Raw genomic sequence first — 11,137 nt, 5'->3', positions numbered from 1 at the left:
AGACCCTCCATCTGGAATAGGACCTCTTAAGCCCAAGACTTGTTTTAAAACCATGGCTTGAAAACATGTTTAGACGTAGACTGCATGGAGTCCTAAATAAGTTGAATGTTTATAAGGAGAAACTATAAACAGGTCTGTTACTATTTAAGTGGTGAGGTCATTAGTTTTTTCCATTAGTCCTTTCTTTTTTGTTCTTCCAAACTACACATGCTCCCAACATCTTCGGGGTAGGGGCAGGAGAAAACAGGTTAGTTTGTCTGCCTCCCACGGTTGCTTCCATTAAGGTGCTTCTGGTCCTTTCTCATCCAAACTCAACAAGGATGTTTCTCCCCTATCACCTTTACAGCTGCAACACAAAGCCAACAGGTCTCTGTATTTGTTTATTTTTTGCTTCACAGGCTTAATTTCTATGCTCCTGGGCTGCAGAGGAGGGGAGACACAAGATCCAGCTGAGGTCTGGCCTCTCCATGTGATGTTAAGTTACTTCACCTCGATGGGATGCAGTTTATGGGTCCACAAAATGACCTACACTGTGTGCTCATTAAGATCCTTTTTTTGCAGTAAGCCATGATAATATCGCAAGTGAGATTATAGTTTATACTTTTGGCACTTAAAAGAGCACAAATATTCCTCTTGCCTACTGCATAGACTGTATCAGATGCTGAATGAAATATAAATGAAAACAAAAGGGGAACACTCCTACAGTGAAAGGAGACACTCACGTCCACCGACGACTCTGTGTGCATGGAGGTAAACGGGCAGCTCTGTAAATGTAACGAGGAGCATATGCCCTGCAACTAGGGCATTCTACGTTTTCTTTTTTTTTAAAACGTTTATTATTGAGAGACACAGACAACATGAGCATGGGAGGGGCAGAGAGAGAAGACAGAATCTGAAGCAGGCTCCAGGCTCTGGGCTGTCAGCACAGAGCCCCACGCCGGGCTTGAACTCGCAAACCGTGAGATCATGACCTGAGCGGAAGTCGGACGCTTAACCCACTGAGCCACCCAGGCGCCCCTCTACGTTTCTTTATCCATGGAAAAAAAGCCTCAATATCTGAACTGTACGAACAGTTCCATAATAGAGTCTACCTAGAAAAGAGTAAAATCAAATGTGCAACAATAACAAAACTGACATACAAAAAAGTACTTGAATAGAAAAGGCAATTCACAGCATTTATTCAAGTTAATCCATTTTATTCAATAATCTGCCATATCGTTGCTGTCACCATTACTGTAATATTGTCATTACTATTTCTCTTTTGACAGGGCCATGCGTTTAAAAAATCTGGGTTGGATTTCCATGATGTTTAACTCTATGATTAAAAATCTGTCTCTTCACCAAAAGGCAACCCCTTCACCACCAGAGAAACTGGAAAGACTGAGATTTAGTTGTAGAAAGTGATCGCCACCAGAAACAATTCACAGTCCATCATCTCTCAGGGTTGTACTTTTACTTGGGGCCTCTTTAGGGGTGAGCGGGCTGCCTCTCATAAACGTTTGCTTAAAACAGGTAACATGCCCTCCTGCATCATAGAAGGAAAATAAGGTCTAGTCCCTGGGGAACAGATCCTCCTGGGAAGGAATCTGAATGGCTCCTAGGTGACTGAGCCATTCTGGCCAAGGTCAGGGGACAGAGTCAGTGACCCTTCTGCCCTGACCAGTCAGTAGTAAAAAGGTCTAATCAGGTGAATGGGAGAGGTAGTCGCTAGCTTCCAGTTAGAATCTCTAGCTCAGGAACATCTGTGTTAGAGTAAGCCAGAGCAGGAGGGAGATGTTAGACTCTGGAGAAAATGACTAAGAAAAAGATACAGGTTTCCTAATGGGGAACCCACAGAAAGGTGGCGCTACCGGCCAAGGGCAGTCCTGTGCTTCTCTCTGAGAAGAGAATACACTGAGTGGGTTCTGCAGTTTTCATAGAACAACTGGAATGACACTGAACACGTGGAAAGTTACATCGGTTTCTGTCCTTTGTTCGGAAAACACTGGTAGGACACCTGTGTGCAAAGCAACGGGCCAGGTGCTGAAACAAAATAAATCTGAGATGTGATCCTGCCCGGAAGGAGCAATACAGCAGTGGCCTTCAGACCCTTGCATACCACAGAGTGCTATGTCCTAGAGGCTGCGTGGAGGGAAGGACGGCTTCGGGCTGGCAGGATCAGGGAAGGCGTCCCCCAATCCTCTCCTCTCGGTACTCAGCGTGTCCTCTGTGCCTCTATTTTACTGCTCAGCCTGGCCCATTCCATGCACCTGCTCATCTTTCTGATCTTTTCTTGGTGGTGTGAGAAAAGGAAGTTCAAGATGAGATCCTGCCTCACAGATGCCTACCGTGTGTGGAATTGAGGTGTCGTGGAAATGTCACTCTGTCTTGGTTCAGAAAGGTGGAAAAAACTGGCGGAAAAGAGAGCTGAGATGGGGTTTACTCAGAAGGTGGGAGCAAAATTATACCACCAGACAATTCTGGTGCACAGCTTAAACCAGACAATAGAATGAGCACCAGCACTGCCAACGACCTCAAGAAGGTAGCTGGAAACCCTCTGCCTAATAGTCTGTCTACAGAACTGGGAAGCTTAAATCCTTTCTTGTCATCCAGTCAAGCTCAACCAGAGCATATGAAAGAATAATGAATAACTAGACGGTCTCCAACTTCTGGAAAGTAGAAAGATCAAGTAAAGTCAGCATCTTCCTTGCCCCCAAAACAGTGAAGTGGAAGGCCAAAAGTGTAGAGAAAGCATTTGAATATCTTCCTTAAGTTTGTTTTTGGCGTTTTGGTCTGTAAGCAATTAAGATGGAGAGAGATGCCACCCCAAAGAGGAAAGTTTGTAGGAACCACAGCACTTGAGCCCGACCGTCCGTGATGCCTTTAGACCTAAAAAAAAAAAAATAAAAAATAAAAAAGAGAAACTTAACCACCAGAATTTTTATGTTAAGGTTTCATAAGAGTTAGTCTTCCATTTTTTATTTTTTTAATTATTTATTAAAAAATTTTTTAAGGTTTATTTATTTTTGAGAGAAAGAGATACAGAGCACAAGCAGGGGAGGGGCAGAGAGGGAGGGAGACACAGAATCCAAAGCAGGCTCCAGGCTCCGAGCTGGCAGCACAGAACCCGACGTGGGGCTCAAACCCACAAACCATGAGATCATGACCTGAGTCGAAGTCGGACGCTTAATCAACTGGGCCACCCAGGCGCCCCTAGCCTTCCATTTTCTTAAAAAATGTATTCCTTCTAGGGCGCCTGGGTGGCTCAGTCAGTTGGGTGTCCAACTCTTGATCTCGGCTCAGGTAATGAGTTCAAGCCCCACATCAGGCTTTGTGCTGACAGCATGGAGCCTGCCTGGGATTCTCTCTCCCTCTCTATCTGTTCCTCCTACTCTCTCTCTCTCAAAATAAGTAAATAAACTTTAAAAATATATATATATTCCTTCTATCTACTTTCATTAGGTTTATTTTTGCCATTTTCCTCTAGTTTCTTAACTCGCACGGTTAGTTCATTTATTTTCATTTTTCTTGTGCATTCAGGATGGTACACTCTTCCCTCAGACGCAGTCTGGCTACTGCCTAGGGCATGGAATTCTGAAACTGTTTCTCAGGGCACCTGGCTGGCTCAGTCGGTTAAGCGTCGGACTTCCGCTCAGGTCATGATCTTGTGGTTTGTGAGTTTGAGCCCCGTGTCGGGATCTGTGCTGACAGCTCAGAGCCTGGAACCTGCTTCAGATTCTGTGTCTCCCTCTCTCTCTGCCCCTCACCTGTCTCTCAATAATAAATAAATGTTTAAAAACATTAAAAAAAAAAAGTTTCTCCTGTGACTTTGATGAGCAGAGGGTTAAAAAGCACTGGGATGCCTTCAGAGGAAGAGTTTTGAAGGTAGACCAGATGTAAATCCTAGCTTGGCCAACTACCAGCTGTGATGGCTGGGCAAGCCACTCCTCTCTTAGACTCCGTGTCCTCCTCTGAAAAACAGAAGTCTCAGTATTTATCCCAGCAAGTTTGGGGATGATTTAGGAGATAACATACACACAGTGCTTACTCAAAAGCCTGGCTCACAGAAATAATAAACACCCGGCTGCAAACTAAATTGCTTGAAACAGAGCTCAAACGAAAATGGCCTAATGGGAGTGAATGGCTTGCTGGTTTCATCTGTATATAAATAAGTCTTATGTGGATGACTTCTAACTTAGAACAGAATACGTAGAAATGATATCGTTTTCCACACTAACAGATTAAAGGAGAAAAATCCTACGATCATCTGGATACATGCAGAAGCATCTGAGAAATGACAACATCCATTCTGAATACAAGTTCTCAGCTAACTTAGAAACAGGATGGAACTTCCTTACTCTAATAGAGGAGGTCTACGTGACTCTAGAAAAAACGGTGCAAAATTTGAAAGCTTTCCCTTTAACCAGCAACAACACAAGGGCCAGGATATATGAGGAATTCATGTTCATGCAGTATTATTTATAATAATAAAAAACTAGAGACTTCAAAGTCCATCAGAGGGGGGATTTGTGAAATACAGTGAGGCACAGCCATGTAACAGAATACTATGCACTAATAAAATGAATGAGGTAAATTTATAGGTGTAGACATGAAAATAGGCATATGCGACAATGGAAAGTTACAGAAGAGTTGATATCTACATTTATATATATTATGGTGGCTACGAAGTCAAACACATAGACCTATCTTTTCTCTGGTTAAAAAGGATTCACCAATTCCTTTTTATGGCTTGACAGTGTGATTTGGGAGGTTACAAAAATACATTCACTTAAATTCATTCATTCATTCATTCACAATTCAAATGGAGTATTTATTCTGATGTACAGTGACTAATGATATACCGCAACATGTGAGACCATAAAGAAATAACTTCAAGAACATAATAAGAGTGACCTCACCTCTCTATGCCTGCTCTTCCTCTACCCTTCAAAGACTTGGATAGCAGGATGTTAAATTTGAGTCTTTTAGTTTTCACTAGAGGCTCCAAATGCCCATAACAGAACAGGCGTCAAATACTCCAACACTGTAAATTCGAGGGGTTAGACCACACGCCTCCAAGCTAAGATTTCTTTTTTTTTTTTTTTAATTTTTTTTTTTAACGTTTATTTATTTTTGAGACAGAGAGAGACAGAGCATGAACGGGGGAGGGTCAGAGAGAGGGAGACACAGAATCTGAAACAGGCTCCAGGATCTGAGCTGTCAGCACAGAGCCCGATGCGGGGCTCGAACTCACGGACCGCGAGATCATGACCTGAGCTGAAGTCGGCCGCCCAACCGACTGAGCCACCCAGGCGCCCCTCCAAGCTAAGATTTCAATGCAAGGCTGAAGGGGCCAAGTGCTGCGGCATTTCCTGTCACAAGTCAGACTCAAAGAACAGCTTCAACAGACCCACTTGAAGAGCCTGACCCGAGTCCCCTGGAATTTAGGGGAAGAGATTAGTATCTGACTCTAAAGTTAAGACTCAGGTAAAGCTTGCCTGATGGGAGACCAAACATACATGACAGCAGTGGGAAGTGCATGTATCTGCAGATTATCCCACTGGGAGGACAAGGAAGCTGTTACTGTGAGCCATCCAGATCTGGTGGAAGGCCACAGGCGTGGGTGGGCTGAAAAGGGACCCTGGCCCAGAGGCCCTAATTGAAGGGTAGAAGAGATCTCAGTAAAAGAAAACTTCCCCTCGACCACAGATCCTGACGGGAAACTGCAGGTGGCAGGCTGGAGGAGGCAGCGGAAGGAACCATCAAGGGGAATGCAGAAGGGAGACTGATCCCCAGTGATGGCTGCTTTCTCAAAAACCCACTGGGCCTCCGCCGGAGAAAACGAACCAACACCGGGCATGCAACATCCACAGCCCCCAGCTGCCTGACCACAAGGAGGACCGTGCCCTGTTTCCCCAAACTTACTCCCACCCTGGTGGGCCACAAGCAGCTGTCGCTAACAAATAGGAAAAAGAGGTGGCCCGAGAGAGAAGACACTAACTACACTCTCTTCCCCAGGGCAGCCTCCTGAGCCCCAGCTGGATGAGAACAGACACTTTTGACTTTGGTTAACAGTTTCATCGTTTTAATAAATAGCCTGGACTAGACTGGATTACATCAGAGAGTGACTGGAAAACCTATGGAAGCACTTCAGATTTCATCCACAGTCCAGTGGGAGGCAGACAATAACCCATAGGGTGAGTGTAACTGGAGAGGGGTGAGAAAGAATAAAGCAGCTTTCTGCTCCTCTCCTAGAGCGCCCAGCTTGTTTCATAAATCAGAAGACAGAGTGACATCATCTATTTGAAGCACTTAACAGGGGTCTGGCAGAGTGTGCACCCAATAAATATTAATTACTTTTATTATTAAAAGATAGTTGTTATAAAGTATCTTAGTTCTCACCTTTAGAATACAATAGAGGTGATAGTTCATCTCGACCAGAAAAAAATTAATTGCAAAGTGAATTTGGCATGATGGTAACCATTGCTTCATGACAGCATGCTGTCTCTACACGCTTACATAAAGTACTAACGGAAAGAGAATCTTTCCAAATACGCTCACATAGTATTAACTTAGGCTGGCATCTGCTGAGTGGGATCTAGTCCAGAAGCTTCTTTTTTTTTTTTTTTTTTTTTTTTTTTTTTAACTTGCCGAATTAACCCAGAATTATTTGTGGAGCTTGAAAACAAAGAACATATTCCCATTTCTTTTTTTTTTAATTTTTTTTTTTTTCAACGTTTATTTATTTTTTGGGGGGACAGAGAGAGACAGAGCATGAACGGGGGAGGGGCAGAGAGAGAGGGAGACACAGAATCGGAAACAGGCTCCAGGCTCTGAGCTATCAGCCCAGAGCCCGACGCGGGGCTCGAACTCACGGACCGCGAGATCGTGACCTGGCTGAAGTCGGACGCTTAACCGACTGCGCCACCCAGGCGCCCCCATATTCCCATTTCTGAAGCAAGGCCTACCAAATCAGGATCTCTGGGTCTGGAAACCAGACATGTGTATTCCGAGAAAGCACCTCAGGTGATTCAGTCATGAAACTAGGACTGAGAATCTGAGAATCGATGGCCTATGTCCAAAACTTGGCTCTTTTTCTTTTTTTATTAAAAAAAATTTTTTTTTTTAGTGTTTATTTATTTTTGAGAGAGAGAGAGAAAGACAAGAGCACAAATAGGGGAAGGGGCAGAGAGAGAGGGAGACACAGAACCTATAGCAGCCTCCAGGCTCTGAGCTGTCAGCACAGAGCCCGACGCAGGGCTTGAACCCACGAACTGTGAGATCATGACCTGAGCCAAAGTCAGATGCGCAACCAACTGGGCCACCCAGGCTCCCCTAACTTGGCTCTTTTTCAAACTAGAACGCAAACTCCAAATCTTCTGTTCTAGTTGGGACTATTTAGAGAATTTTTTTTTTTTTTTAATGAGAAAACCATCTAAATTAAGTAGCTCATTAATTGACTAGCCAACACAAATGAAATGAATCCATTTGTTAAATATTTACTGAGTACTCCCTCTGGGCCAGGCTCAGTATTAGGCATGGTGATTCAACCCTACACTGAGAATGCTCTCGGCCTACAAAGGCATGAATTATTTAAATGTGGCTACTCTTAACTTACATTAGATACCAAGAGAAAAATGATAAAGACCTATTAAAAACAGTTACTTGCAAAAAACAAACAAACAAAAAAACCCCAACACTTACTTGCACAAAACCATGGCATATAAGGCCTCTCCCACGTGAATCAGCCAGGCAAGCCAATACCTGAAACAAAAGTCAGCCTTGCTTAAGGTGATGGTTATCTGCTGATGAAATCTAACACAGAAACCTCAAAAAGAAAGGTGCCTTAATGTGAACCAGCAACACTCTTAGATATCTAAAGGCAAGTGCAGGCCTTCCAGGTCTTCGGTAGGGCTGGAGCTGGCCACACTCCACTTCCGGAGCTCTCCTTACCCACTGCGCAGGAGGGTGTGATGATGGTCCACCAAGTACTGAGTGAAGAGGCCCAGCGGCCCTAGGCTCTGGTAAGGAATACTCTGAGGCCAGAAGACAACCCACTGAAAGAGAATCAGAGGCACAGAATACCTATTAGGGTGCTGAAATCAGCACAGGTTTATTTTTCAAAGAAACTATGAAATAACCCAGATTCTACAAAAACAACTAAAGACCAAAGAAACTCTGAATTAAGTCATTTGGGTTTCCATTCCCCACTTCTGTTTTCTTTCTTTCTTTTTTTTTTTTTTTTGAAGTTTTATTTATTTAAGAGAAAGAGAAAACAGTGCGAGTGGGGGAGGGGCAGAGAGTGAGGGAGAATCCCAAGCAGGCTCCACACTGTCAGCACAGAGCCCGATGTGGGGCTTGAACTCACAAAACTGTGAGATCAGGAGCTGAGCCTACATCAACAGTCAGACACTTAACTGACTGAGCCACCCAGGTGCCCCTCCACTTAATATTTCCTAAAAGTTATCTGGTTGGGAGATTTATGACAAGGAAGCTGTGTGATTATCAGACTCAGTGTCCAGGCTGGATGACTTCTATTCTTAATGAATTCCACCCAAAACATTATTTTTATACAGGTTACTAATAAATGTTTAAGTTTCCGCGTCCTTGGTAGCTTCTTTACGACAGAAGCTACAGCTTGAACCAAACCCCCATTTAACTTAGAATTCCTTCACTTCTTTCACTCTTCCTACCTCTAAAACTGGGAATGATCCACCTCAGAGCTGAGTCAATATGTGAGTCAAGTTTGTGAAGTGCTAACACCAACTACCTAATCACATTAGGTTTGTGTAATCTGATCGACTTTCCTTTAATGTCTATGTTGTAACCTCTGCCGGATTTTTCTGAGAATAATTAAATGCCAACAGGTCCAAAAACGTTATTGTCTCATTCAGATCTCAGGCAAGAGCAGTCCTACCTCTCCCATTATGTTGTAACACATCTAAAATTTAAATAAAGCTTAAAATATCACTGCACCTTCCAAAACCAAAGGGAATGGAAGGGGCAGCACCTGCCAGCCCCATAATATCCCAATTTGAGGTCCCCAACGCTTTCCTCCATCTATTTTTCTAACTAGTCAGGAATGCAGAACCATAGAACAGAAATGCACCTTTGCAGAATTTCGGTTCAACCCCTCCATTTTACATATGAGGAAATCAGAGTCAAGGAGCTCAGATTTGACAACAAACAACACTGTGGACACGACAACACACTTCTAAGACCCAGTGTCCAAGGATCTCGCCGTCAAGATCCAAACAGATTTCCCTCTCTTCAAAATTATACCAACCTAGTCCCCAAGCTACTTTTCCAGGCATCTTTCCTATTATCCTTTAAACGAACTGTCAGCCAGACAAAAGTCGCTCCTCTCTCAGCAGAGATCCCTTCTTCCTGATACCACATCTATGCCATAACATTTATATCCTGTCTATCCCTTCTTTAGGTTTATCCCCGTTTTCCAAACAATTCTAACTGCCTCAAACATTCTGCTTCGGAAGCCCTATTCTGAGCCGGCAGGCCTACGGCAGCCTGTCAACGTGAATTCCTCCTCGGTGAACTCTACTCACACCCGGTTATGCCGCAGTAAGTGTGGAGGCGCGAGGACGCAAAGGAGGGACAGGTGGAGTAGAAACCGTCCCGTGAGCCCACCGACCTTCCGCGTACGACAGTAACCTAGGCAACCGCCGGACGCGCAAGCGCGAGACCTCGCTGCCTGAGCTCCCCTCGCCCTACGAGGGCCTGGAGGGCCCAAATAGGTGCACCACCCCTCCCTACTCCTCACCGCGAAATAGCCCAGTGCCAGGACGGTGACCAGCGAGGGCAAACGTCTGGCTCGACGGAAGTAGCCAGAAGCAGCCCTGCCGGCCTCGGACTTCGTCACCACCATCTTGAAAGATCTACACACTGAATCGTGGGATGGGGAACCATCCCCGCCCCCGCCCCCGCCCCCATCCCGACAAAGCCTGGGTAGCAGGTTTCTCAGGACCGCGAGAACCCGGGAGAGGCGCGGGCACACGAGTGCGCCTGCGTCTTCTTTCCCGGGCCCGGTCCCCGCCCCCGGGGCTCCGAGCCTTATTGCGCCTGCGCGACCCCTCCGGCCCGGCTGGCCCGGGTCCTTCGCTTGGAGGAGCGCTTGCTCCGCGCTTCGGACTGCTCAGGGCGGCCGCTGCCCTTACCGTGTAATACCCAAATGAAAGGATGATGACGGTGAACCACAACAGACTGCCCCTCTGGAAGTATGCCTTACCGCCTGCCGCTGTACCCATGGTTGCGGCACTTCAGCGAGACTGCGAGGCGGGGCGCTCCGCTGCGCACGGCGAGGCGGGGCGGGGCCTGGGCGAGCGCTCCTCCCTTCCTCCTTACTCCCGGGAGGCCGAGGCACCTGCGTGTTGGGAAACTCGGACAGCGAGGCTTGCTGGCCTCTGACCTGCTGGGCCGGTCGTTGTCTCGCAGGGAACACCCCCTCTGTGCATGGCCCTTTCCCGGGCTTAAGAGGAAAGTGTTGGAATAGATGGTGCTTTCCGCCTCCAATAACCACGAGTCTGAGTGAAGGGATGCTTTTCCTCTTCATTAGTGAAGATGTATGGTATCATACTGCACAGCACTTGTGAGCAGGGGCTGTGGAATAGACGACTTGGGTTTAAGTCCTGCCTGTGCCACTCATTTGTGGCTTAAGCCTACACTAGTCATTATTAAATAACAAAAATTCAAGTGAGTAATTGATCAAATTGGCTTTACTGGGGCGCCTGGGTGGCGCAGTCGGTTAAGCGTCCGACTTCAGCCAGGTCACGATCTCGCGGTCCGTGAGTTCGAGCCCCGCGTCAGGCTCTGGGCTGATGGCTCGGAGCCTGGAGCCTGTTTCTGATTCTGTGTCTCCCTCTCTCTCTGCCCCTCCCCCGTTCATGCTCTGTCTCTCTCTGTCCCAAAAATAAATAAACGTTGAAAAAAAAATTAAAAAAAAATTGGCTTTACTGAAGGATTCCTGAGTGGGGCAGCGCCCATCTAGCAAATCAAAAGGAGCTCTGCTGAGCTGCAGAAAAGGCTTTGGGTTGTTTGTTTGTTTGTTTGTTTGTTTTTAAGGTAAAGAGAGGGCATAAAAGCAATTTATTACCAAGGATTGCATTGTTTTAGGCAATGCATCCCTGCCAAAGGGTAAGGGGTT

At 45.8% G+C, this 11,137-nt stretch overlaps 1 protein-coding gene across 3 annotated transcripts; it reads right to left on the bottom strand.

Moving 5' to 3' along the window:
- Positions 1-1,175: 1,175 nt before the first annotated feature.
- Positions 1,176-10,310, bottom strand: TMEM254 (transmembrane protein 254). Of its 3 annotated transcripts, none has more exons than XR_004344244.1 (4): positions 10,223-10,310; positions 7,933-8,036; positions 7,684-7,743; positions 1,176-2,868 (listed from the first exon to the last, which is right to left on the bottom strand). XR_004344244.1 is itself a non-coding variant. In XM_030335031.2 (4 exons), exons 1-4 carry the CDS (start codon positions 10,239-10,241, stop codon positions 2,748-2,750), a joined length of 375 nt encoding a protein of 124 aa, XP_030190891.1. In that variant the 5' UTR covers positions 10,242-10,303; the 3' UTR covers positions 1,176-2,747. The 3 variants fall into 3 exon arrangements, 1 of the variants encoding a protein (XP_030190891.1); XR_004344243.1 differs by lacking the exon at positions 10,223-10,310 and adding an exon at positions 9,543-9,662; XM_030335031.2 differs by having other exon boundaries at positions 10,152-10,303.
- Between the last annotated feature and the right edge of the window lie 827 nt (positions 10,311-11,137).

Source organism: Lynx canadensis, chromosome D2 (assembly GCF_007474595.2).
Source record: "Lynx canadensis isolate LIC74 chromosome D2, mLynCan4.pri.v2, whole genome shotgun sequence".
Lineage (NCBI taxonomy): Eukaryota > Metazoa > Chordata > Mammalia > Carnivora > Felidae > Lynx > Lynx canadensis.
Note: the sequence above shows the minus strand (reverse complement) of the source record. Positions and strands in the feature narration are given on the sequence as shown.